Below are 27,470 nucleotides of genomic sequence, written 5' to 3'. Positions count from 1 at the left end.
TGCTAACATATGACTGATAAGATTAGCAGGCATTATCAGAACCATAAGTGCATAATTTAAAATGAATGTAATTCTTTGGGATTTTTTAAAATCGGATGGCTCAATTTTAAGAAAGTAGTTAGCTCAGTAATTACACCAGTAAAGCACCCATGCTGTAAAGGTGCCTTATAAATAAAAATATTTCTTTGTTAAACATGGACAAGATACTAGAACTGCTTATTGTGTTTGGAAGCACTACCCTTGAAATGAGAAGACTGAAATAGTATGAAAACTATCCAATTCAAAATCATAAAATTGGCTAACAGCAGAAGTCTAATCTTCATATTTTTTTCCATTATTTTACTCCTATTTAAAAACCTAGATATGAATACATAATTTTAATTGTCCATTAAAAGCTATGACAGCCTTCCATCAAAACTCACGAACACTCACAATATTCTTTACCCCCATCTAAAGTTGAATGTATGCACACCATTTGACTGAGTCTGTTACTGAAACAGATAAGTAAAAACAAACAAATCACACACTTAAAGAATGATTAGCTAGTGACTAGACAAACTCTGTTAATTCAACTTAGGTATGCCTCTTCTCTGTTCACTCTATTTTTTTTCTACCACCTTTCCTTAGCACAAATAGAAATAATTTCCCATTTGTATAAATCATATAATATCATAACTTTGTTTGAAAATATTTCCATTAAAATACTAAAAATCAGAAGTATATTAAATTACAAGTAAAATTAGAGATGAATAAGATGCAGAAAGAAAAAAACTACAAATTAAGTACATTCCAAAGGATAGAACTAAAATACTAATTATTTTCTGATCTTTTCTTAGACTCACATATTATGTTATTCACCAATCTGCAGATATACCACACAACATACTATTATTTTTAGTTAACTTAAAATAAACTATTAAATGTAGTATAGTTAATAAAAGTTAAGGCATTAATTGTAGTTTATGAGAATTTATAGAGATATGTTATTTAACTTCTTCTTATAAAAGTATAAAATTCCTCAACTATTTTAATTGTTCAGCAATTACTTGTTCAAAGTCTGTTTGAAGTAAAACAAAAGCTAAGTGATAGAATGTCAAAATGTAATATAAATAAATATTCTGTTAAATTTCCCTTCTTCCTTGTGAGTAACTGCAATTATATTAGATGATAATGAAGGTGGCCAATTTTAACATTTATACTTTACAGAAATCAGGTAGAATAGAAAAGAATTTGAGAGAATATGGGAAATCCACTGAAGTCTTGTGTTCAGTATAAGGGCTAGCAAAACATCTAAAGAGGACTTTGAAAAACATTACTACAACATTTATTGTAGATTTACTAGACTAAATGTGTCTTAGTGACACCGCTGAGGGGGTGAGATTTACAAAGTATGGGCTTAAAATGTTTACTCACTTCATCCTGTTACTAAAGGTCGTTCGTTACTTAAGTGTTACATGATACACCAAATAGAAGTTGGGAGAGGATGCAGAATCTTACATAGTAAAAGGGCTCCCTAGAGGCAGGGAAATCATTAAGATGGTGCAATAACCAGCTGGAAAGGTAATAGGGACTCATAAGTTCTTCAACTTAGGGAAGTTCAATTAATATTGTATTCTGACAAGAATCTCCTCAAGAGCCTTATGGTGGAGGAACAGTAGCAGAATCAAGCCCTGAGACAGAGCTCCACAATTTACAACTCACAGGCGTAGGCTGAACAACATGAACTAAGCATCCCACCAACCACTCTATACCCCTTTCTTCTGAGTTTTTGTCATGTGAATTAATGTACAGGGGAGCAGCTCACATGAACTGGACATTTACAGAGGCGTGACCATGAAGGGGAGTTTGGAGATGTGCAAAGGAATTGACTCAATGAGAAGATTTTTTTTTTCCTATATCAGTATAAAATAGCATGGATGGACACACTAGTCTAGCCATGTTTTAGAGATTTCACAGAAAAGAAATTGGGATTGAATCTAATAGATGTGAAATCAAGGAGGAAGAAAGGGGGATAGAAAAGTCAACAGAAGTATATCTAAAACAGAAAAGCAAGACGGGATAGAAGCGTGTAGTAAAACATGCTAGAAAAATAGTGCCAAGGACACTTTTGAACAGAGAGTACTGCAGAGGACAAAGAGACCAGAAAGGATGGTAGAATAGCTGAATCACAACACAGAGAGAAAAGGTGTGCAGGTGCTAATTTAGCAAGCAATAACATGAGGCCAAAAAAATGAGTGCAGGTCGGTTAAGCCTTGAAATCTGAGCAGCTGCAACATGGACGTGTTCAAAAGAAAAGTTACTCTCCTTCAACAGTGAGGTCAATATACCTTAATGAATAAAGAAGATGTGGTGTCAACTGTAATACTGAACAGTATTGCACATTACCACACAATATGGAAAACAAAATTGAATTAAATTATCAAAACAATGCATTTTTAAATAGGAGAACCATGACTCCAATACTGCATATGCATCTTTACTATAAGCAATGGGATAAGCAATGGGAATATAATTGGCTTTTTCCTGCCTCTATGTGGCAGGTGGTGTCTTCCTCTGTAAACTGGATGCAAGTCAGGCCTCTTAAATTAGAAGATATTAGTGAAAAATAAAGACATTATTTTTATTCAAAATTATTATTTTTATTTTGTAACTAGGGACACAGAAACTAAATCTAAACATAAGCCTGCATTTATTAAAAGTATCCTTCATAAGCTCATGAAAATACTTTTCCTCCTTACAGGAAAAGATCTTATCAAGCCAGGGACTAACAAGGTAAGATAAACTCATTATCATTTTCACCCCTGCTTCCCATTCAAGTCAGACAGAAGAAGGTGTGAGCTGGCACACTCCATGCTCTAAAGCCCCCAGTTAGGAAAACTAGAATCCCTTCTAAACAAGCCAGTTGCTACTCATGTATGTTCAGGCTCTGCTGGTGCGCGAACACAGAAACCAAACTATCTGGTTCTCTCTCAACCTCTTGATATTCTGGAATAATCCATTCTCTTTGCTTCTACAGCTCCTTCCATGCAGCTGGTGGGTTATGTGGATAGCTGTGGGTTATGAAATAGCTTGGAATGACAATTCTGTGCCACCTGAACTTTCCCTGACTTGAAGTTCAAACTTCTCCCATAAGACCGTGTTGGCACAGGAATTGTTGTGCAATCCCAATCTTCAGATATGGGTGGGGATGAACAAGCAGGGTTAGCTACAGTCAACATCAACTGTTCAACCTAGAGCCAAGCTGCATACCCAGCCCAAATCCTTAACACAGCTGAACAGTGACTCCCCTTGGGAGACTAAGAAATATCCCTATAGCTCAAATTCCTTTCATGTGTTACATGCCTTTCTGCTCTCAGTCATATGATAATTTGTGTATGCAGCCCATAAGCTAATCCTTAAGTAACAGCACCATTTCCTGAAAACACTTAGCCCATGCAATGTAACAGGCTACATTTCAGTCTCAAAATTTTAGAAGACAGATGCCTGTGTATTACCTGGCCTAGCAGATGATTTTACAGAGTTTTTGGTTAGCTTCACAATTAGGAGCCTTATAACAGCCTAAGTTTGAACATTGTCCACTTCTATTACCATGTCGTACAATACAATTGCCTGATCAAGCCCTTCAGGCTTAAATTTTCTGGAAAGAACTTGGTCATTATTGATCAAATCTTTAACTTGCATTTAGAATAAATGTTCACTAACTAAATCAGTACAAATACAGTAACATGTATGTTGTCAGTGGAATTTGTCTCGAAACCTCAAATTGCTGATACGCTTGATATGTTTCTATTTTTTCTGGATCTACTGACAGTGTTTTGATTACCTGTATAAAGTGAGTGAGAAATTTTAGCTCTGTAGTCACAACAAAAAAAATCTATTTTTATGCCTTTAGGAAAGCTGGTGCATAAGAAAAAACAATAGGAAGAAAAAACAGTAGGAAGAAAAAGGTTACACCAATTCAGGTAAAAAATATGCTTCAGTCCATCTGAGCTGGCCACTGGCAGATACCTAGGAGCATACAAGGACAGCCAAAGCATACATTGATAATCCCCACAATACTTTTGCAGCTGGAAACTCTCCATATATAGCAGTCCTTCATGGATTTTTCTAATACGAATTTGTACTGTCACCATTTGGAAGCAATGCAAGCTTTTGGCATCTGTGACATCTTGTGGCAAAGTGTTCAACAGTTTAAGTATGCCTACTGTAAAGAGGCATCACTGCATTTGGCTTGTACCAGCCACTTGTTAATTTCATTTGATGTTCTTCAACTGTTGTATTAGATGAGGTATGTAACGACTATTTCCCATTCACCCTTCATGCTTGTACAGATCCCTATCGTAGCCTTTTCAGTAGGGTCCTTTCCAAGCCAAAGAATTCCCCTTTATTTAAACGATTCCTTATGCAGAAGTTGTTCTGTACCGGATCATTCTTATTGTTACCTCTCCTAGCTCTACCACATCCTTCTGGAGAAGAACTACATACGGATAACTGTAGATTCATATAATGATTCACTGATGGTTTCTGTTTTATTCTATAGGGCTTTCCTAAAAACACCTAAAAAGAAACACTATTTTTCCTTCCAAGAGCAAGAGCCCTGATGCAGCACTTTGCCAGATCTGTTCTATGCTCTATGGGAAAGAGCCATTTCTGTTTTGCAGCACATGCCTGTAATTTGTAATTATCTCCTCAATTTGCCCCATAGCTACACCTTAACCTCAGAAACATGTAAAAATCCTCCCTTTTTTCTCTGTCTGCATTGCTAAACAATCTGGTACAACTCTTCGTTAATTCATGTATCAGCTACTTCAACCTTACCCTTCTGGTATAGACAAAGGCTACACTGGCCACCTAAAATCTACTCAAAATGCATGTGGAAAGTAGACATGTAGAATGTCACCTTCTTCCCTTCTCTTTCTTCACTCAATCACAATTAACTTAAACTCACTCCAGAAGCTTTTATGTGACAATGAACCATTAGCCTGCAACCTGGTAATGCTGTAGGGCTCATTGATCAAATTTTCTCACAAATATGTTGCCTTTTCCCGATGCTGCAACTATGTGTACAAGGAACTCCCAGCATAAATCCATAAAGTCACGTAGTGATCCTAATGATCATATTTCAAATATTTCCTTAAAACTCATTTATGTTGTGATGTCAGTTTGTCTTATTAGACCATTAGTTTAATATTAAATGAAATAAACAACATCTGTTACACTCATCTCTTGGCTTTTATCATACATGCAGATTGTATGATAACTGGATGATGCCCTATTTTGGAGTTTTTGGCTAATGCTCAGGACAGAGTGTTCTACCATAGTACAAATTGATCAAAATGGCTGCAAATCTAGACTCTCACCGACTCTCATTGTCTTAGGTGACATATACATGACATACAATAGGTGAAAGAGAAATTCATTTTTAAATCAAACTATAACATAAATCTGGTCTTCTAAAATAGATATAATGTCTTGAACCGAAGATTATTTCTCCTCCTTGCTCACTGTGATATTGAAAATTAAAATATAATCCACCAGTTCCTCTGTGGCAAGTGTTTCTGTCAAATTTGAGTCATTTGTTAGGCACAAGATAGTCTCAAAATTAGCTTATTCAGTGGTTAAAAATATTAAATATTGTATTGGCCAGCACTGCTAAGAGATTTTGCAATTTACATGTTATCTCTTATGACCATGTGGTGTTACAAACAAGGACTCCTCAGACTTACTCTTTTCCTGTGCAGAAATAGAGGGCAATGAATACAATTCATTATGTATTTAATAAATGGAAGAGTTGGGTAGAAAGCTATAGCCAACTCCAATTTATTATATAAACAAAAATTAGTTGGGCACTGCTCAGCGCTTTTTCTTTTGTTAGGACATTTTCATCTTTACCATTAGCTGCCTACACTGCTCCAGTCAGAGCATCTGCTTTTCAAATCTGTTATTACCTTTGTGGCAAAAAAAAAATCACTATGTCTTTTTTCACGAGATTAAGCTGAAACAATCAACATATTTTGTGCTAGTGATGAAATTCAAGAACGAAGAAAGCATCTTTAAAAAAAGACCTTTTATGAAAGGTATCATTAAAAAATAGGACTTCTTTCCTATTTTTAAGATGAAGTATATATTTCTGTTCATTAAATAACGATTATGTCTTATCCAGCTATTGAGACAAACTTTGGTTCTCTTTTTCTTTTCTGAATTCTGACCTATAAAATTTGTATGTATGTTCAATCCGAGAGAGATGGCTTAATCCAGTACAGTAACTATTGTAGCAATCTTATCTTTGCAGTGTAAGCAGTGGGTCAAATTAACAGCAATAATTCCTTTTATATCTAATTACTTCATACTTAAAGGGTAACACCCATAAACACATAATGATAATCCTTGTCACATTTCTTTTGCAAAACGTACAATCACAGTCTGTGATGAAACTACTCACTGCAAACTGTTAGTATTTTTTCTGTGTTTATACTTTTTCCCTATATTCAGAAGTGGCTAGGATATCCTCTTAAAATATACTTTAACAGATCTTGAATGCTTTAATAGACTTATAGATAGGCATTCATAGATATGTAAAAAGTATTTAAGTTGTTATAAATACATCTTTGTTTTGATTCTGAATTCATAGACATGACCACTGCAAATAAAATTAGTAGTCTAAGAAAAGGAAGCGAGAGTGGAATTATATGCAATGTACCATGGTGTTAAGTGCCTTGTTGCCAAAAAAACCCCCCACCTTTGTTTTAGTCTTCAATTCAGTTATCAACTCAAAATTTTATAAACAGAAGAGAGCATAAAAGCTGTTGAGGTACCTGGATGCACAGACATACTAAATTATAAAGCTGCCAACAACAAAACTGGGTTTTGATGTAAAAGAAAACAAAAAAAGTCTCCAACATTTGGTGAGTATTATAGCACATTTACATTAAGCCGTTTGTCAGAGATGAGGAGGTGATCATCGAAGCAAATTTTATTGTATTGTAGTTGCATTCTGGTATTGAAGGGAATACTATGTCTGAAAGAAAACTGTCATCATATTCCTATCAGGAATATGGTTTTAAAAATTGTCTTCGTTTTATCTCCATAGACATTTATATATCATATCATATCATATCTCATATCATATCTACCTAGGTTTGTTATCTACCTGTAACTCTGTCTTGCATTCCTAAATGGTGTGCAAATTTTGTCCAGGAAAGAGACAATGATTCAACTATCTTTTTCAGGCAGCTAATTTATTTTCACGGTAGGATAAATGCAGGGCAGCTCAGTTAAAGTGTTTCCTTTACTTTAAGAAAAAGTCTCATAGAAATCTAATTAGATTTCTACAGTTGTGTTACATTTGGGAGCCAAGTAGTTTTTAGACAAAACAGGCAAGATCTTGCAGCTGAGGCTGTCATTTAGTTCAAGGCAGTACTCTTTTTTCCTCATATTCAGAGATTTCGAAGTTGTCTGTTATACAATGCAAAGTAGTTAGTTTTGAGTATAAAATTTTAATTTTGGAATCTTAGATCTTTTGACCTATTTTTACTACTATCAGTTTTAACCTAATACATTTTTAATTATACCTTTGCATAATGATAATTCTGCATATTATAAGTAAATTTTGAATTTTCTGAGCCATATTTCTTGAGAGACAAATTATAATCCAATATTAACATTCCTATATAAATGTAAACAATGAAATCCACTTTTAGGTATCTATGTGACTAGCTAATTCAGACATATTTTACATTGTTTCTGCAGCTCCTCCTGAAATTTGAAGGGTACTCCAATTGTAAATGTGTTCACATAACGATATCAATACCTCAGTTTCAGAACCCATGTTTGAAAATATTGACTTACACTGCCAATTCTTCCTCTAAAATTTCCTTCAGAACAGAAGAATTGGTTCATGATAAACAGAATCTTTAAAAATGCAAAACAAATAGTGCATCCAATTAATTAGCCAGTTAAGGAAGACAGCTGCCCATTCCTGTCATACTAAGGTTTTTAGTTACCAATGTGCACAATGACTCTGACCTTGCTTTCAAACTTTTTTGGACAGCAGCTCATCAACTGTTAGTCTCATACTTTGTAAAACGGAAGCCTCAAATGTCCACGACTTTACAGAACATTTTCAGGTGATGAAAATAGCTTTTCCAACATTCTAATCTACTGATTTCATGACTTCTTCTTTTCAGTAGCACACTACAAAACAATTTAGGATGATGAAAACAGTTCTTTTGTCATTCCAGTTTACTTATTACACAAGGCTCCTCATTTCAGCAACTCATTGTCTTGATGAATCACCCAAATTTTGAATGTAAAGGACAATGAATTGTCCTTTTGAGATTAATGAAACTTTGTATAAATAATTTTAAGTGAACAGTCTATATAATCCAGAAACTGCCAGTACTTTGAAGTATTATAGTAACTGGTGCTCTGCATTCTACTGGTATTGCTTTACATTTATGAATAGGAATAAATGTATCCATCAAAGGAGCTGATGAAATATTTGCACTGTTTTTTTATTTGTACATTTTATTTATATAATTATTAAACCATGAGAAATTCTCATTTCACCCCAATAGGAAAGCATGGAATATAGCACTTCACTTACAAACAAAGATTTCTTGAATATTGTATTAAGGAAGTTTAAGAAGTTATGCAGTGTTAAAACATTTACAAGGCGTTTTAAATCAATTTCTTTGAAGGGATCATTGTATGCCATCAGCAAGGTGCTAATAACATAAAAAGGAATGGATGTATGGTCTGGATTTTTTTCTCCCCGTGTAGTTAATTTCTATTCCTCCTAACTGCTTTTGGAACAAAAATAACTCATGATTCAGCAGAAAATACATCCCTGAGATGATCCTTATCACGATCATAGCAATCTGCTGGCAACTCCTTATTTTACACAGTGCAAAACAAATTTGCGTACTTCCTTGCGTACACAAGGAAAGAAAAGATTCTTTGTAAATGTTTGCAGTTGTCAGCTTCTAAAATCACTCTAATCATACATAGACAATACAAAAAGCTACAACTTTCAAGTGTTTAAAACCTGCAATATCTGTAAAACAACGTTGATAAGGTTGATAACTGCGAATTTATAATTTCTACATCTTGTCCTTTAAAGATCTACTTCTACAAGAACCTAAAAGCCCCACTGATTTGGAGCAAAATGGAAAATGTAAGTGTAAAAGAGTTTACTACTTTTGTCGATACTTTTTAAGACATTTTTCTCTAAATCTGTGTCAATTTGGAATAAGCACCTGGATTTATATTTCACGTTAAAAGTGATTAATCCATTCTTTTCCAAAGCATGACCACATTACCACTCTTTAGGTGTTTTCAATGAATTGAGATACGGTAAGCATCGTGCGCTTGTACTGGAATTGGTTTTTCTTTGTAAAAGATTTTAAGCTTCTTTAAGAAAATCAGGCAAATAATTGAAGGTTTTCTTTTTTTTTTTTTTTTTACTCTAACTCATAAAATCAAGAGACTGTGGCGAGATCTAGCGGCAAGTAGTTTGATGTCCTCAGCAGGACACCAAAAGTCAGAAGTAGTGCTGTAAATTCAGTGTAGGGCTTCGACACTGTGCTAAGTGTGGCCTGAATCTCTGGGGCTTCCCTTTGATGCAAGTGCAGTATATTAACTGGAAAAGCATTCACTTTTATTTGTCTGTACTGTCTGCGACAGCAATATCGCCTCATTTAGGCTAGTTCAACATGAAAATGCACAGAGAAGCAATCTGTTACAAATTAGCACAGCTCCCCTTTCATTTTACTAGCTAGTAATTGGAAGGGGTTACAAAAGTGTAATTTATCAGATTATATGTGTTTATCTTTTTGTGGGGACAGCATGCCTTTGGTGAATTTTCCTACGCACCCTGAGGGAATAATCTTTCCTTGATGTCCATTAGATCTGAAAGAAAACAATGACGCCTGTGAAATATAGGAGTATAATTTGTTGGGTTTGAGAAGGAACAGTTTCCCAGACATCTAAAATGGTATTAATGACTTTATTAGAACCTTACCGTTCCTTGGAAATGCTTTTGCTCTCTCGTTTCCAAATGGTCTTGAAGTCACTGCAGAATTCGTACCACACCGTGAAAACGTAGTTTGGTGTGATCTCCTTCTCTCCAGGCTTTGGCTTTATCCCAAAGTATCCCACTGTTTCTTCAAAGCTACGAGGGAGGCGGGAAAAAAACTGTCAACACATAAGCCCACTGGGGAAACAGTTTCTCTGAGGGCTGGTTCCTGATTCAGTAGTCAAGGCTGGTAATTACCATAACTTCCCCTTAGCCTTGGAAATCATAGCAGCAATTCACGCTGAGTATAACTAGCTTTCCAACACCTACCTCATTCCCAGGAGGATAACTTACAGATGCATGAGCCATCATAGAGATATGTCACACAGGCAAATCGTGGGCATTCAATTTTAATGAGAAAAACTTTAACTTCTTGCATTTCAGAAAATGCTATATTATATCTATTTCTTTAATTTTATTCTGCAACACTCCATGAAGATCTTATTCTCCCATTTACCTTTACTGAAGGACTATGGAAGAGTCACACACCAAGTCAGGAAAAAATCTCCAGGCTTGGTTGAAAATAACCTTCAAGTACTTAGGCAGAATTGGGAGTAGCAGCAAAAAAGCCACAGACAGTGCCAAGAGTCAGTTTGCAAAGTTTTTACTGAAAAGAAATAATCTCCTTCCACATGTTTGAATAAGCAGATAATTAATTTTATGAAAATACATTGCCAATATTTTAATGCTTTTTTATTTTATATTAAGGCTACTGAATTGCTATACAGCTGGATATTTTCAAAGTAGTCTTTTATTACAGACGATACTTCTGATAGCATTTTAACTGATTGTGCATTTTTATCCTTTATGATATTGCTTTGTATAGATAAAATGGAAGGATTCACATAACTAGGTACATGGAGACTTATCTAAAGAAAACAAAAGACAATTATGTTCACTTTTGTAAAGGTTGAATCACTTTTCTCTGCAAAGTAGATGTAACAATCCTGAAAGATTTGGTGATACTTATGAAAAATAATGCTATAATTTAAAAAGAAAGGTAACAACATATTTCAGAATAACTCATTTTTCTTGAAATATTGATTTTATTTAAACAAAAGAAAGTTATATTCTTCTTTATAGTTGTCAATAGGTCCTAAATCTAGAACACAGGAAGTGTAAATCCTGAAAATTAAATAAATAAGTGGTATTTTAAAGACTTGTAAGGAGTCCCCAATTATTCAATAGATATTACTTGAGCAACAGATGCAGCTTCAGCAAACAGTTCTTTCTTGACTTATGCTTGCATTTGGATAGTTCACATTGCATGTTTTCATACAGAATTGCCAAGGTTAGGGTCAAGCCTTAGGCTGAGATTCAAGCTTTTAGCTAGGCTTGAAGAATATAAAGTAACCATCAAAAAATACAGAAGTTACCCCCCAAAAATAAAGCAGTATATACTTGAGCTGCTTCACAAAGTAAAGCAGCTTGGATTTTAGCCACACGAGCCAATATGCTCTGGGTTTTTTGATAGTTTAAAGATGGATACAGCTTCTAGGACATACTGAAGAATATCACATATTGCTCAAGGTGAGCTATTAATAGAATAGTTGTTTAAATCCTTATATATGATAACCTTAACCTTTTAAATTTCTTACATAGGTTTTGTATGAAACATGTAACTATATTTCAAGTTAATTGGTGATCCACGCTAAAGGAATCACAATGAAATAAGTATGAATAAGCCCATAACATTCAGAGTTGAAGGCTCCTGTAGTGACACTACAAGGAGAAAATAAATAAATAAATAAAAAACTAACACAGCTTTAAATATCTGTGTAAACCATTCTGGGATTTCAAACGCTAAAAATACTAAAATACCTTAGTCATAATCACATGGTTAAAACAGTTTATGTCTACTGGGCAATGTCATTTCCATTACATTCACTTGGGCCAAATATTCCTCAGCTGTTCATACCCCTTGACTAGGACAGCTGAGCCAGGAACAGCAAGACCAGGACCTCTCTTCTCAGGTTTGCTTCATGTAACAGCAGCCCCAGTAACATCATGCTCTCTTCTTCCTAATGGAACCCTTCTCCATCCCAGCTGTAGCCAATACAGTTGACTCTGCATGCTCTGGGATTCTGAATTCCTGCACACTCTCTCTCCCTCTGCCTTCATCCTGACACTTACTCCTCATCCCCTCTTCATGTTCCACCTTCAGCCCTTCCCCCAGTAGCACTGTTTTGCTTTCACCCAGCTTAATCTAGCTTCCTGGGCTGCTTTCTGACTTTCAAAAGTCACAGATCTTTTTAGCAGTAATTTAAAATACTGAATGTTTAGTTAGCAATTGAAAAACCCAAACTCCGTATCAGACAACTAATTCCTTAAGTCAACTGCAAATTAAGTGTACCTCCATACCCTGAAGAGTCTACCCTGCTCCAGAAAGGCTACAAAGCAGGTAGAATATGAAAGAGCCTGTGCCACAAAAGGTAGGTTTGTAGCTAGGTAGAAAGGAAACAAGCCAGCCAGCCACTCTTGACAAATGAAATTAAGAGGTAGAGTCCCAGTTGATGTCAGCCAATAGTTCAGCCAATTTAGGCATCTTCTGCAAGCACATGGGAACAGTTCACCTAAGACTTGATCTGCATTTGGGAGGTGCCTCTCTCTCTTTTCCTGACTGTCTAGGAAGTCTAATCTAGGTGTCTCAGGTGGAGCGACTCTGGGCTCAGAGAAGTAACATAAAAATCCAAATTACCACAGCTCTGCCTTTAGTGACCATGAAGAAAAAATATTGATAAGAAGTTAAAAGTTAATTTACCCCAGTTGATTTATAGCAGTTCCATAGCTAACGTAAACAAGGTTAAAGGCAGATCCTTCACTCTCACAAAAGTATAATTTGGTAAACAAAATTTATTAGAAATACTAACTTATTAAATATTTTACTATCTGTCTATAAATCAATTTATCTCACTTCTCCCCCTATTTTGTCTCCTTTGGCCTAAGTAAGGCACAGATATTCAGGCAATAAAAACATTAGGATTTCACTGGTTTCTTAGTATACTTCATTCAATAGCCCAAGTGCTGAAAACGTTTAGTGATGATGAAATACATTTTTACTCCATTAAGTAGTTAATCAGTTATTACAATATTCTGTAAAACTGATTCAATTCAGTGTTGACAGTAATTAAAACCTTGAACACAGTACACTGGCTAAAAACTCAACTGAACTTTTTCCTGGAAGACTACGTAAGAATTTTTCAGAAAGCATATTACTTCTTTGAAGTACAGATCCTTTTTCCTATTTAATGTAATTCCTAAGATCAATAACATCTTTGACCAAAATAAACTGTTAGAAAACACTAGCAAAAACCTTACCATTTTTGTGCATTTTCCAAACTGTTCTCTTCTTTTTTACGTTCTTCTTTAGCTGCCAATGAAAAACATTTCAAAGTTATAAATTACTGCCTTACTGTTTTAGAGATCCCACAGATTAAACATCTTTTACATTCAAAATTGGATAGGTTGTATACTAAATATAATAAAAATGATAAACATTTGCTAATTTTCAATTTGTATTTTTTTCTTGTACCTAAATGAATGCTTCTAATGTACCAGTAAAGTGTATTGGATTTGAAAAGTCATTTAAAATCCATACTATAATATATAGTGGTAGACATTAATCTGAATAAAAAGCAAATAATTAAACTTGACTTTCAGATTTAAAAAAAGAACATTAAGTTGTGTATGTTTGTTTATTGTGCAGACCAGAACTTACAAATTTAAACCTTTTTTTGCAGCACAAGTAATTGGAAGTTCAATTGGAATTGAACAGGTACCAAACATAGTTAACACCAACTGTTCCATATAGCTATCACATTTTGTTCAGGAAGCTGGAAAGTGAAAACACATGTACTAAGTTTTAAATGTATGGTATGTACATGATTTTTTTGAAAAAGCAGCCAAGAGTTTGAAATATGGTTAGTGAATCTGAGCCCCTCTGTTACAGAATGCTCACACGAACTACTTAAAAGGATTTGATTTTCAAAGGATGGGCATTCTCTACTTCTGAAAATGTTTCCTGAGCTGCATACTCAAGCAAAAGCACTAGTTTTTTCACAAAATGTTGATCAATTCTTCTTATTACAGTGGAACAACTTTAGCTGTGGCAGAATACCACATCTGTAAAACAATACTAATGTGGAAAAGTTATTCCTATCCTACATTAGAATAATCCTGTAAGTGCAAATGTTAATATAAACAGAATTCAGACACTTCTTTAGACAAAGATAAAGAACTGTATCATTTTGCTGCTCAGTCTATAGGAGTGCATTGGCTGACTGAAATACAGTTACAAACTTGAGTTCACAGACAAGGTCACTGAGAAATTGATCCTGAATGATTCCATTTCATTACAAGGCTACCGACACAGAGGTTTGTACTAAGACATTTAAAATAATTTAAAAACTGGATTTCTTCAGAACATTTGCTGTTAACAAAACAAACTAATTTCAACTCGTATGTTTACCTATATTGGGCAAGCGTGTTGGAGATACTTATTCAGATTATTTCAGTATGGCAAAAGCCAGAAACAATGTTGTGTGCCTTTTGCAAGGAAAACTATTAATTCTATACCATTAAATTCTCCATCTCAAATCTTGGTGGCAAGACAGCTGCAATTGAAATAGATGGGGCAGCTCTGATTTACTGCGTTCACCTCAGGCTCCTGAGAAATTCAGCTAAAGTTAACCTACTATATTTAATTCATTATTTCCACAGCTCTTTCATTTTATGTCATTAAAAGTAGAAAACATAGGTTGGAATTCTGATGCTTCATCATCATACAAAATTAACTACATACAGAAAACCAAAGATGATTAAAAGCTGAACTGTGTATAAAATTGTACACTTTATGATTACATTAATAATTTCGGTTGTTAAGGAGATGAAAAATTGTTACATAAGGTAAATTTCCCAACATATCTACAGGCACAGCTACAACAGAAATTGAATATCCTCAGGTCCCTGCACATGAACAAGAGCGCAATGACTCACAAGGACAACATACTTATATGTTTATAGTTAGGTGGTAAGACCTGACTTACTGTTCTTTAATCTTGTAAGAAGAGAATAAGGGAAGATAGAGGAAAGAAATTATAATCTGTTATAAAAAGTAGAGAAAAGGTGTGACTTCTAGAAAGGAACAAACAAAGTTTACATTAATATAAGTGTGTGTTTGTGTACTAATATAAGGGAAAAAAAGGAAGAAAATAACTGTACCATACAACAAACAGTATTTTCCATATTTTTAACTATAAGCATGTCTACCAAGGAACCATTTAAAAGCATTTATTTGAAATTTAGATGTTGAGACTTGTTAAGAAAACAAACAACTCTATGCAATAAATAGTAAGTAAATAGGAGTTACAAATACTACATAATGTGTAAGACAAGAAACCAGAAGAATTCTCTAATCTTCCCTACAATTTCTAAGTAATCTTCCACTCAGAATTTGTAATATCCTGCTCTTTTTCTCCCCCTCCACAACCTGCAATAACTAACACTATCAGTGCTGTCAGTAAAGATTTCCGTGAAACATTGTATCTTCCTCAACAGAGTCTTCAAAGCTCCATAGTCAAAATATCAATCCTCGTCTTAATTCGTGGAATTACTGAAGGTAATTAAAATTAATTCCATAAATGAAAGAACTTCTTTCTTTTTATTTCTCTGGCAACACCACATTTGCTTGCATAGAATTTCCTTTTTGCTGAAGTGGGATCGTGTAATTCTTTCATCCTTAGACCACATGCTTGATTTCAGTTTCCTCAGTTTCCTTAAGTTAAGAATGTAATAACAGCCATATCAGATTGGCACAGGGATCCATCTAGCCTAATATCCTGCCTCTGGCAGACACCGAAGCAGGTGCTCAGTTAGAGTTAAGGACCAGAACAAACACACAATCCTTCCCCTGAGTGTTCTCTCTGCCTCTGAGGTTCTGTAGTTCATACAAAATGCTTCCTGCACTGGATGTCATTTCAATGTAATTCTCAATGGATTCTGTCCCAAGAACTTGCTCATTCTCTGCTTAAGCTTTTATAAGCTTTTTAGCTTCCAGAAACTGCTGTGGCAAGTGTTCTATAGCCTAACTACATGTAGCACATTTTGTTTGTTTTGAAATGGACTCCTGATATCATTCTCTATTTCTTGTATTGGAGAAAAACATGACTGCAGTAAACATTGAAATACAGTGTCTATTGGCATTAGTTTTTTGATTAGGATGTTTTTGAAGTGAATTTCCTCACTGTCCCCATTTACTGAGCATTGATTTGGTTTACAGATAAGTTTTGGTCCTTGTAAACTAATTTCCATTAGGAGGAAGCTAAACAGGAAGCTCCACAGCAAATGCACTCCAATACTTAATAGGGACAAAAGGACAAAAATAATGCTTGAGCCTTCAGACAGCTTTGAAACACATGAGGTGGAGATGTTCACCTCAGATTAAATCTAACTCAAAGCTTAAACCTCTACTGTAAATACACTGGCCTCAACCCCTGCTGCTTCAATCTGCTGGTCCAATCCTACTGCACCAAATTATTCCATAACATAGCTGTAGATGTTCTACATTACATGTATACAGATTACGTACATAGAGATCCTTCAAAATGACTTCCCATAAGCTGCATCTGGTATGGAGACACCCTTCTATCTGGCCTTGGAGTCATTAGGCTTGACCAGCTTTGAAAATGACAGGGAACTGTCAGATGTAAAATTTGCTGTCTGGTCTCACATCTAAATGCAAGTTCTTAATATGCTCTACTGTTTGGATTTGGTTAAGTCCATATCCTGAATAAAGTATCAGATCCTGTTCTATGATAAGCAGACAATCTTAATATATCTTCTTTGAATATAGATATGAAAACCAGGATCAATTAAGAATTTGTGTCTTTCTACAGACAAGAGCTTTGAAAGGAAAACAGGTATTTACAAAACATGCAGTTCTAATTTGCTGTAAGAATAGTCTTTTGTAATACAGACAGCTATAGACTCTGAAGACCAGCCACTAGTCCTATTCATCTTGCTATCTGTATCTAGCTCAAAGAATAAGAGAATAAATGGGCTATGATCTTATGGATTTGCCTTATGAACCTGAGATATTCCTGGTGACTTCCTTTTACTGAAATGCAGAAGTAAGCATTTGAAGAGTCATGATCCTGTAGCAGTTCTAAGAGTGAAACAGTACTAGGAGTGAAATGGTAAACCCCCCCCGCCCCCAACTTATTTCTTCTACATATTCTACTTGCTGAGGATCGAACAGCATGCCAAACATTATTTTGAGAATGAGAAATTACCAGAAAATATTTATTTTTAATGGGTCTAACATATGCATAGCAGCTTCCAGTTACAACAGAACCAAGACCTCTTCATGCATCTGGCTACTATGAAATAGTTCCCCAAAGAACAAAGGAAAGAAAATATTGGATACTGGCACAGACTGAAAGTTGGAGAAGGTCAGTAACTAACAGAGGCAAGCACAGAATGATGAAACTACTTGCTCTAAGAGGGGAGGACAAAGAAAGAAAAATGGATAGACACAACTGCACTAAAATCTCACAGTTACTTCTGCCCCTCTAGTGAAAATTTTTAACACTTACTGAGTCTGACTGGATAAATCTTCTGGTATTTCTCTCTGACCTTAACTATATGAATGCTTATGCATGTAAGAAGGATAATTCACACAAGTCTACTGATCTAGTTGTACCCACTACAGCTGTTCTATTTTTCAGTATCTTACTATTTTCAGAATTGAAAGATCTGATGCATAACTTTTTATAACTTTTCTAAGCATTCTGGAGCAATGACAATCTTCAAAACTATGAGAACACTGAGACAACTAGCAGTTAGGGTGGAGACATCAGAACTCTTAGTTTTATATTCCAAGGCTGAGTTCATGTGGTTCAAAAATGTATGCTTCATGAACTTTTATAGACTGGTAAATTACAGGTTTTCCTGCGGGGGGAAAAAACCCCACCCTAAATCAAGGTATTTGATTTTTTTGCCCCAAGGAAGGAAATAGGTCTTTTCTGACTCATGTCTTCCAACCAAGCACAGTTAAGATTAAGACAGAATCTAGGATAAGACATAGACAAAAAAAACCACCCCAAAACCCCCAAAACCAAACAACCAAAAAAACCCCCCACCAAACCAAACCAAAACATGCAAAACCAAAACAAAACCTCTAATGACATTCCTCTCTGGCTCATATAGAGAGGACAGAGGCTGTTAAAACAGTGACCAAAGGTTATTACATTTTCTAGGCTCACAAGAACTCACCTTTCTTATTAGTCAAGACTAAAACCTCTTAAGTAGTCATGCTGAAAGGTAGTCAAAAAGATGGAACCCGCCCTAGAAACACACTAGTCCCTCAATCAAGGGTTGAGGAAGAAAAGTATATCCCCAGAGAGGTTCAGTTGTGTTTTCTTTTTCCAAAGTGCCAAATGTCACATTCTATGACATTGCAGAGTAAGGAGAACAAGCAACAATAGACCTTATTTTCTTGGTCTTTTTAAAGCATGAAGACATACCCTCATTTGATAACAGAGATCTGAATCTTTTAGAGATTATCCATTGCTGACATACTTGGGTATCAGAAGCTGAACTCAGAAGACTCTATGGCTAAAAGTGTATTATATATATCTCCACCCTCAAGTACAATTGTCATATGAGGGAAACTTTTTAATAACCCTGTTTAATCAGGGACTATGCAGAGTGGAAGAAAAAGCTCAAAGGTGGCCTTCTAGGTGGGTAAAAAGACTAGAGAGGATCATCAAAAGCAATATAGATGTTCTTTGTTTTTGTACAAAATTCTGGACATGTTTAAACTCCTAGATACTACAGTAGTACAAAGAACAGCAGGATCAACAGCGGGGTGAATTTAGCCTTCTTTGGTTGTGGTTTCAATAGATCTGTTACCAGTTAAACTTTCTGAATAGACTTCATTTTTAAGAAATACTTTACTCAAGACTTACTGGACTACAAGTAATAATATGGAAAACAAAATTTTCACAGGGGTGCGCTTGCTAGCACATGGCAGTTCTTTGAGCTGCAAAGAACTACCATGAGCAAGCTAATGAAAGTGTTCTTTCCTAAGGATTGTTATTTTAGAGTCCTGGTGCGTTGACCCTGGCCAGTAGCTACGCACCACACAGCCACTCGCTCACTTGTCCCCCTTCCCCTGCAGTGGGATGGGGGAGAGAACAGGAAGAGCGAAAACGAGAAAAACTTACAGGTTGAGATAAAGACAGTTCAATAAGTGAAGAAAAGGGGAAGAAAAAAAGCAAGTGATGCAAGGGCAATCACTCACCACCTTCCGCAAGTAGACTGATGCCCAGCCACTTTTGGAGCAATGACTACCTCTCCCAAAATCCTTTCCCCTCCTTTTTTATTGCTAAGCATGACATTACATGCATGGAATATCCCTTTGGTCAGTTTGAGTCAGCTGTGCAGGTTGTGTCCCCTTCCAACTTTTGCCCACCCCTGGCCTACTTGCTGGGGGGACAGAGTGAGAAAAAGAGAAAGCCTTGATAATGTGCAAGTGCTGCTCAGCAATAGCCAAAACACTTCTCTGTTATCAACACTGTTTTAGCCACAAATCCAAAACACATCCTCATACCGGCTGCTATGAAGAATATTAACTCCATCCCAGCCAGACCCAGTACAACAGCACATAGCCATATAGAAAAATCATTGTAGATGAATCCTAAGATTTAGATCAATTGGATCATTTGGACAGTTTTTATGCATAAAAATCAAATCTGTGATTATTTTTTTTACTATAGCCAAGGTGTCCAGCCACTTGATTTATCGTATTAAACAGTCTGTAGTTTTCAATGCAGTATGAGGTTTTATTGTTTAGCTGATGATAGCAAAGCCAACTGGATGTGGCTAACAATTCATACAAAATGTTCGTAAGTATCATCAACATCCATTTAATCTTTTTATTATTAGTGTTATCTTACTGTCTAGAAAAAGGTAGGGCCCTGCATAAGAAGGTCATGAATAGAATACATTGCAAATGTTATAAATGAACAATTTGGATACACAAAAATATATTTCGTTACCTGACACTGCCAGAATCTGCTCTCTTGAAATGTGAATTTTAAAGGAATGGAAGTCAAATTAATAGAATCTTTTAAACAAATTAACAAATGTCAAGTGCAAATAAACAAGTATTCATGAAAATACACATATGAATGCAAGAGAATGTAAAATCAGAAAATGGAAGGAAAGCCATCATCTCTATTTTCTTTATTTTCTCTCTCTCTTTTTTTTTTTTTTTCATTATCAAACTGGAATATATTGTATTTTGAAAACATGGCTTAACTAACAAGAACAAGTATGGTACCGAGTATGGAAATTGGGGTTTTGGAATTGTTAAAGACATGGAAATTCAACTTCTAATTTAGTATCATATGCTACTGGGATGAAGTTTTAAATTTCATACAGACTGAATCCAATTTTAGAACTGTTTTACTTTTTGAAAACACATCCTATAATAAAGCAGATAACAACAGAGGGTATAAAAGTTCTCAGAAATTAGGTACTCACAGTAAAAATGAATTTTGTAATTTCAGACATTTATACTTTTCATTCTAATTATTGAATAGGCTTTCTCAATAATCTTAAAAGTTTTTAGCAAATTATGAAGTTTCAGAAATTCTAAAGGAGGTGTGTATCCTGTTCTAGGAAGAGATACGCTCAAGAAAAATCTATCTATCTAAAGCTATACATAAAACCTGAATTTTCTGCTATTTCTACATTATTTTATTGAGTTACTTTTAATATAACTATCTTTTGAGAAGTAATATTACTTTTAAGTTAGTTCTATACAAAAGAATTCTGATTACTTCAGAATTGACTTCATATATAAACATAGCAAACAGGAGAGAATACACACAGTGTAAAACATTTTACATTTTATTTTGTTTTCTATTGTATTCAATTTCGAAAAATACATACTTAATATGACTGCAAATTATTTCATGTGGCTACAGTCCACCATTTTCATGCAGAAGCTTTTTTGCCTCATAAAAATTTTGTATTTCAGAAATCATAAAAAAACTTAAGCGTTCTATGTACAGATTCCTAGCAACTACTTTTTCTAATACGTATTATTTGATTAACTTTCTTTAGCTAGTTACTAACTTCTAATTGGTAGGTTTTATGAACTCATGGAATTCAACAGACAGCTTGGAAATTACATGTAAATATTTCATTGTATGTCTAATATAGTTTTCTATTCCAGTATATTAGAATGCAAAAAGTCCCCAAAACAAATGATCCCACGCCCATCAAGAGATCTTTCTCCTATGGTATCAGTTAAGCAAGAAGGTCTGGGAGCAATGGAATCAATGAAACTTGGCCTACTGTGGATCTGTACTTCAGAGTTAGTTCCCAGATGGATTCATTAATGTTCAATTAAGGGTTGAGTTCACGATACAGCCTTTCTCTCCCTAGAAGGCTAATAGGGTCACTTTTGTCTATTTAGCCACATATTATTATTGAGATTTTAGGAGCTTAATATCTTAGGATCTCTAACTTTGTTACATTTGGTCAAAATTGGCCAATGCATTAAGAATTATCGGCAGGGGAACAATCAACGGGCAGTGTGATCACATAAGCCTTGTTTCCTTTACCTCTTCTCTAAATTAGAAAATGTCACATTTTTAACATGGGATTTGGCTATGCAATTTTTTTTAAAATGGTTTAAATACTGGTATAGACATCTTAAATCCTTTCAAAACAATCTTCAGAACACTTGCTGCCATGAGGTCTTAATCATGTTTCCCTGAAACAGTCCTTACAAGTTTATTTTCCTTTGCAGTGGTATAAAAATTGTTTTTAACTGAGAAACCCGCATCCATTGATGAAAATGTACAAATGTTTCTATCATACAAAGAGTCTCTGTGCAGTCTTGGAAAGCTGCTTAACAAACAAACTTCCCCACAAGTAATCAGGAATATTAGTTACCAACCTGTATCTTAGGTACTGGGCAAGGACTAATTAATTAACATTTACCATACAGAAATTGTTAAACATTATAAAAGATTCAGTATTTTTAGTGTTACTAAACCATAACAAATTGTAGACATTTGTACACACACAGAGGCACAGAACACCACCAGAACACACTCAACCAACACATTCAAGAAAGTGTTTATTATCATAGGTAATAAAAAACGTAGGAAATCATGTTTTCTTTTAAAAGTGATAATGCTGTTTATAAATGTGCCAGAAAAAGTGTTGAAGGTCATTTTACCAGAACATTAGAACTATGAAGAAAAAAAAATTATATTTATTTTCATAAAGTCCTATATTTCTTAAAATGTATGTTTCTTAGTATGATGCTTCTATTGTATTCTATGAGAGTAGATTTTTATATTAAAGCTATTTTTTCAGTTAGCTTCTTCACAAAAAGGTAGTTGTTTCATTAAAATTAGGACCAACATTAGTCTTACTTTCCTGTGTTCTGGAGTAATTAATTACAAAGCAAGAACTAGCATTATATTTTTCAATTTATTCCAATTAAATTATTTGAAACTGCATTCTGTTAAAATGCAATCAAGCCATTAATCCCTCATTCTCCCACACTTGTGGTTCTAGAGAATAAATATTTTTTAAAGCCTATGAGTACTTAAACACTATAGAAATATATTCTAATTTGAATTTCTTTTTAATAAACTCTTATAATGTTGTGGTCTAATCCTAAGATTAATCTTTGCGATGACTAAATGTATCTAAACAGTTTATGGAACTGAAAAATTAGTTCTAATCCTTTCAAACTGAACAAGGTTAAATCCAATCTGTTCTGTGTTTGGGAAAACTAACTATCCAGATTATCTGTAACTACAATCTCCTGTTGTAAGCAGAAGTAAAAACTTTAAGGATCAGCACATTTTTATACCAAGGACAATGCTTTTAAATAGTTGACTGATTATTAAAACCAATATAAAGTAGGAGGTCTTCTCAAAAACATAAGAAGGCTATAAAAAAAAAAAGTTAATTTGATGGTGAACCAAGAGCTAATCTGGTGGGTAAAGAATGAATAATTATACAAATATAATTAAACTAATTTCAGAAAAGCTTGTGAAATTTGTGGCCTGAAAACTTTTAGGAGAGAAAAGCCGTAGCATTGCCTCCTCCCGTGGAATGATAACAAAGATTTATGAAGCTAAAGTTATTTCTGCTGATTGAGTTCAGTCGAGATTGGTTTCACATGATCAGCTAAAGTACAGCAATGCGTGATGTGTAGTGGCCCCACATGTTTGAACACACTAGGACATGCTCTTCTAGGTGATCCAAAGGATGGGGGTGGGGGGTTAAAAGCTGCTGCTTTGTTTTCCATACATTTTGCCCTCATTAGGATACACTCCTCCTGCAAAGTAAGCCACTTCTGGTGGTCGGGAGCAAAGTCTCATTGTAAATGCACAGCAGGATAGTGGCAAAGCTGAGATTAATTCTCCATAGATTTATATAGACCTTTCTCACTGTTGATTGCTTGTACTGTTTCAAAGGTGTGTATGTTGCCTTTTTTTTATTGCTGGTTACTGACTTTATTCCAGCATATGGTGGTTGGCGCCATGACACAAAGTGAACATTTTATACTAGAATTAAAGTGGATATTTGACAGTTTCTGTCAGAAAGTTCAGAGCAAAGAATTTGTGAGACAAGATTTATTGCATATTTTATATGGGACACATCTGTTTCTTTGCTAGGTTTTTGTTTAAATAAAAAAAGCAATGAAGGTTCTTTAAGAAACAAAGACTGTCAATAAAAAGCATGAACAGAAAAACTACATTATTGAGAACGAATTTAATCATTCTGAACTTCTAAAAATGTGCTGCTTGGAAGTATGACAGTCACCTTCCCCTTTTTGTTCAGCCATATAGACAGGATGGGGAGGAAAATTTCAAGCCCAAACTGATTCTCAAATACACAGCTACCCATATTTAAGGGTAAATCAAATCAAAATGAAAATCAAATTAAATCTAAGTATTGATATCAGATATCCACTTTTAAAAGTAAGGTGAAATATTAAGGTAGATTTTGCCTATTATTTTTTTTTTTAGTATCCATAACTGTGTTTTAGTGATGTGAAATGTGCCAAATGAACACTCCTTGTTTTGAAAATTTCTTATAAAACTACAAATCAGGTATAACAAGGCATACAGCAAACCTCCACATTTATCTATCAACATCATTGAACTTGATATAATTTGGCCTCTAAAGTTCAATGTTTTAGTCTTCATCATACCTGAATCAAAACTGAATTTGGAGAACACCTAGCAGGGTCTTGTTTAAGAAAAAAAAAATTGTACGCCTTATACAAGAGAGAAAAATTCTTTCAATAAAACTCTGAATTTTTAACCAACAACCTTCCTGTTTATAAAGATTCATATTTAGTATGAAACCCTAAGATTCAGCTTGAGAAATATGAAATTTAAATAGGTAGAATTAAACAAGAAAGAACCAGTACAAAACAAAGAAATTATATTGTCAAAAATCATATATGTCTTTATGAAAAAGCATATGTGTCTTATTTAACTTCTACTTAAAGAACACATCAATGGAAAAATCATCTCTGTTGGACTACATGCTTTCTACACAAATAGTTACAATTGATTGTTAAAAAAATATATATCATAATATAGGCTCAATAATTTCTGAAACAAAAATGTAGCAATTTCCTCTACAAAATCACAAATATTTGTCAAATTATTTCATACTACCAATGTACTTAATTCTTGTTTTTAACTCAAAGTTCTTCTACAACTTAGATTTATGCAGGAAAACTTATCCAGCTAGTTTGAAAGGCCTGTAATTTGAAACAAAATGTAAAAAAGAGGCAAACTTGGACCCGCAATATTTCTTCTTCTTGCCACAAATAAAATACAGGATACTAACTTTAAAAAGTATTTTGTTAGGATTCTTTTAATCAATGTTTTTACAAGAAACACCAAACTGCATTCAAGTACAAGGCATACATTTTTTCTGAGCTTGCCTTCTTTGTGATAAACACATAGAAGAATGTATTTTAAAAAAGGATCTCTCAATTTCTAAATAAAACCGCTACTATTCTCCTTATGGGGAAAGGATGACGGGAAAAGTAAAGCATGTGTGACACATTAGTCAGGCCATTTAATTCATTCCTAGAAAGCACTCAGATACTATGATGATGAGAGAAATGAGAGTGTATACAACAGAAAAAAAAATCACATTAGCTTAATTTAAGACTGGGAAAATAACAAGAATTATTATTGCATCTACCTGATCTATTTTGGTTTTTTACAGCTTGCTCATTTTCTGTAGAACTCTATGCTGGGAGTATCTGTATTTTTTTTCCCCCACAGTGGATGTTAACATTTTTACATGTTCATGTTTATCCTTATGTAAAAGGAAAGAAGAGAATATGAGTAATACATAACAGGATTAGGCAATGTGAATGCAGCAGCTAAGCCTGTGGCTGGAGATTTTCTGCTCAGTGTACCTCTGGGCCTTTATTATTACCTTACTGTTTATGAGGTACCTCCTATCTCTTGGAAGTGGCTTTTACTCAATAATAATAGTAGGTCCATGCAAAAGGCAGACAGAAGACTAGAAATACATGATAATGATCAGGTAACTAAAATCCTAAAAAATGGAGGCAATTCCAACTGACCTATTACTAGAAGAGTTAAATATGATTGTAGTCGAAGTTTTATTTGACTACCATTTTGATTCCATCTTATCTATTAAAAACCACAAAAATTGTTTCTGAGAATGATAATTAACACAAACCATACCAATATCATTTGTATCTAAATTCATTCTGTTATAATAACCCAGCCATAATGAGGTTAATTCCTCTTCATTTTTTTCTCCATTAGAACAAGAAATTCTTGAGTGGACTTAAAAAATCATATGCAGACTAAAAATAATAATATACTTTGGAATTTGATGCATCTGCATCGATAATGGCAGAATATTCTTTACATCAAATATTTAATAGGAGAACTTATTTTACAGCATTTTTGGAAATGTTATAAAATGTTTGGAAATATTTTTTTAAATTTGAAAAGAAATTTTAAATTTTGAGACAATTTACCTCATTCACAACAAAACCAAATCAATATCAAATTAAATTAAAATGAAAAATGACTGGCATTTAAAAGGCAGGAAAGTCGAAGTTCCCCTACCATTATTTCAAACAGAAATGTAGTCAGCTCTCCTAATAAAGCTTGGGGATTCTCTGTCCTAGGAACTGCCCAATTACATGTAAGGAAAGAATCCCTGATGTGGAAAGCTGAAATAATCTTAAACATAAATATGTCTTCTCCAACTCCCATTTGACTCTAAGTCAATGCTGGGTCAGGCCCTTTGTGCAAAACTCAAGGTAAGGAAACACATTATAAACAGTTACTGATAAACTGTACCGGTAACTCTATAGATAATCAAACCAAATACATTTTATAGCGAGTTTTTCCTTTTAGCATTATATTCTTTAATGTTTAAAGTTTTCTGCTTGGCCACAGAAGCTACACTGTTGTGTCTAGTCAGGTTTCCCTGCCTGTCCTAGGGCGCTAGGATCCTCTCTGATACCATGTTCCATACCAGAGATGGCAACACTTTGTGGAGGGAATTTTCAGATTGTAAGGCATTCTCAAGATGAAAGACTTTATACACATGCTTTGTACAAATAGTTATATCCTAAAATATGCTATACAGTAGCTGAAAAGAAGTCCTTTAAGAAATATTTTTTAGACACTTTCAAAATAGCTGACTTGGGACAAAGTTTAGATAGCTGAAAAATCCTGATTCTAGAAAGTTTGAATTGATTTACACGCCATGAAAGAAGTACTGTTCCAATCAATTCCATACATACATCTCTTCAGAGAAATAAAACTACTGATTTCTCTACCTCTGTCAAGGTGTTCACAAAGCAGCACTGTAAGGGCTCTACCCAGGACAAAGGTACATTTTTAAATATCTTGCCCTGGCATCTGAAGTATTTAGGCACAAAGATATCACAGAAGTTGTTGCAGGAGAGGTTGAATGAAGACTTTTCTTACATTTGGGAGAAGTATGTCTTTTATCACAGCTGTAATCTTACAACACTCTATCATACATATGTTTTTACTCCGTCGTTCTGCAATTTTGAGAGCTTAGTAGCAACCTGGTGCTTTGTCTTTTAACTAGCTTCAAATTTCTGAGAAGTGCCCTATGAACATTGTGATTGTTATTTTTGTTCTCAAAACAAATGGTCCTGCTACATCCTGTTCAACAAGTTTGGGTGTCAAATTTATTTATCTTTTTTTCTTAGAAAGAAGCTTCCTTCTGATGGCTATTTCCTGTCTGGCCTACAGATTTTACCTGTTATCATTGCTTAAAAAAGGAAAACACAGTTTACACCATAACAGAA

At 34.4% G+C, this 27,470-nt stretch overlaps 1 protein-coding gene across 1 annotated transcript in view; it reads right to left on the bottom strand.

The window, feature by feature from the left end:
• Positions 1 to 27,470, bottom strand: part of FMN1 (formin 1) — a 147,321-nt gene that overhangs the window by 3,477 nt on the left and 116,374 nt on the right. The window contains exons 14-15 of the mRNA XM_009320985.1: positions 13,394 to 13,445; positions 10,022 to 10,171 (exon numbers count right to left, since the gene is read on the bottom strand). Of these exons, the coding sequence (XP_009319260.1) occupies positions 10,022 to 10,171; positions 13,394 to 13,445 (202 nt within the window). The remainder of the gene's footprint in view (positions 1 to 10,021; positions 10,172 to 13,393; positions 13,446 to 27,470) is intronic.

Source organism: Pygoscelis adeliae, unplaced genomic scaffold (assembly GCF_000699105.1).
Source record: "Pygoscelis adeliae isolate BGI_AS28 unplaced genomic scaffold, ASM69910v1 Scaffold3, whole genome shotgun sequence".
Lineage (NCBI taxonomy): Eukaryota > Metazoa > Chordata > Aves > Sphenisciformes > Spheniscidae > Pygoscelis > Pygoscelis adeliae.
Note: the sequence above shows the minus strand (reverse complement) of the source record. Positions and strands in the feature narration are given on the sequence as shown.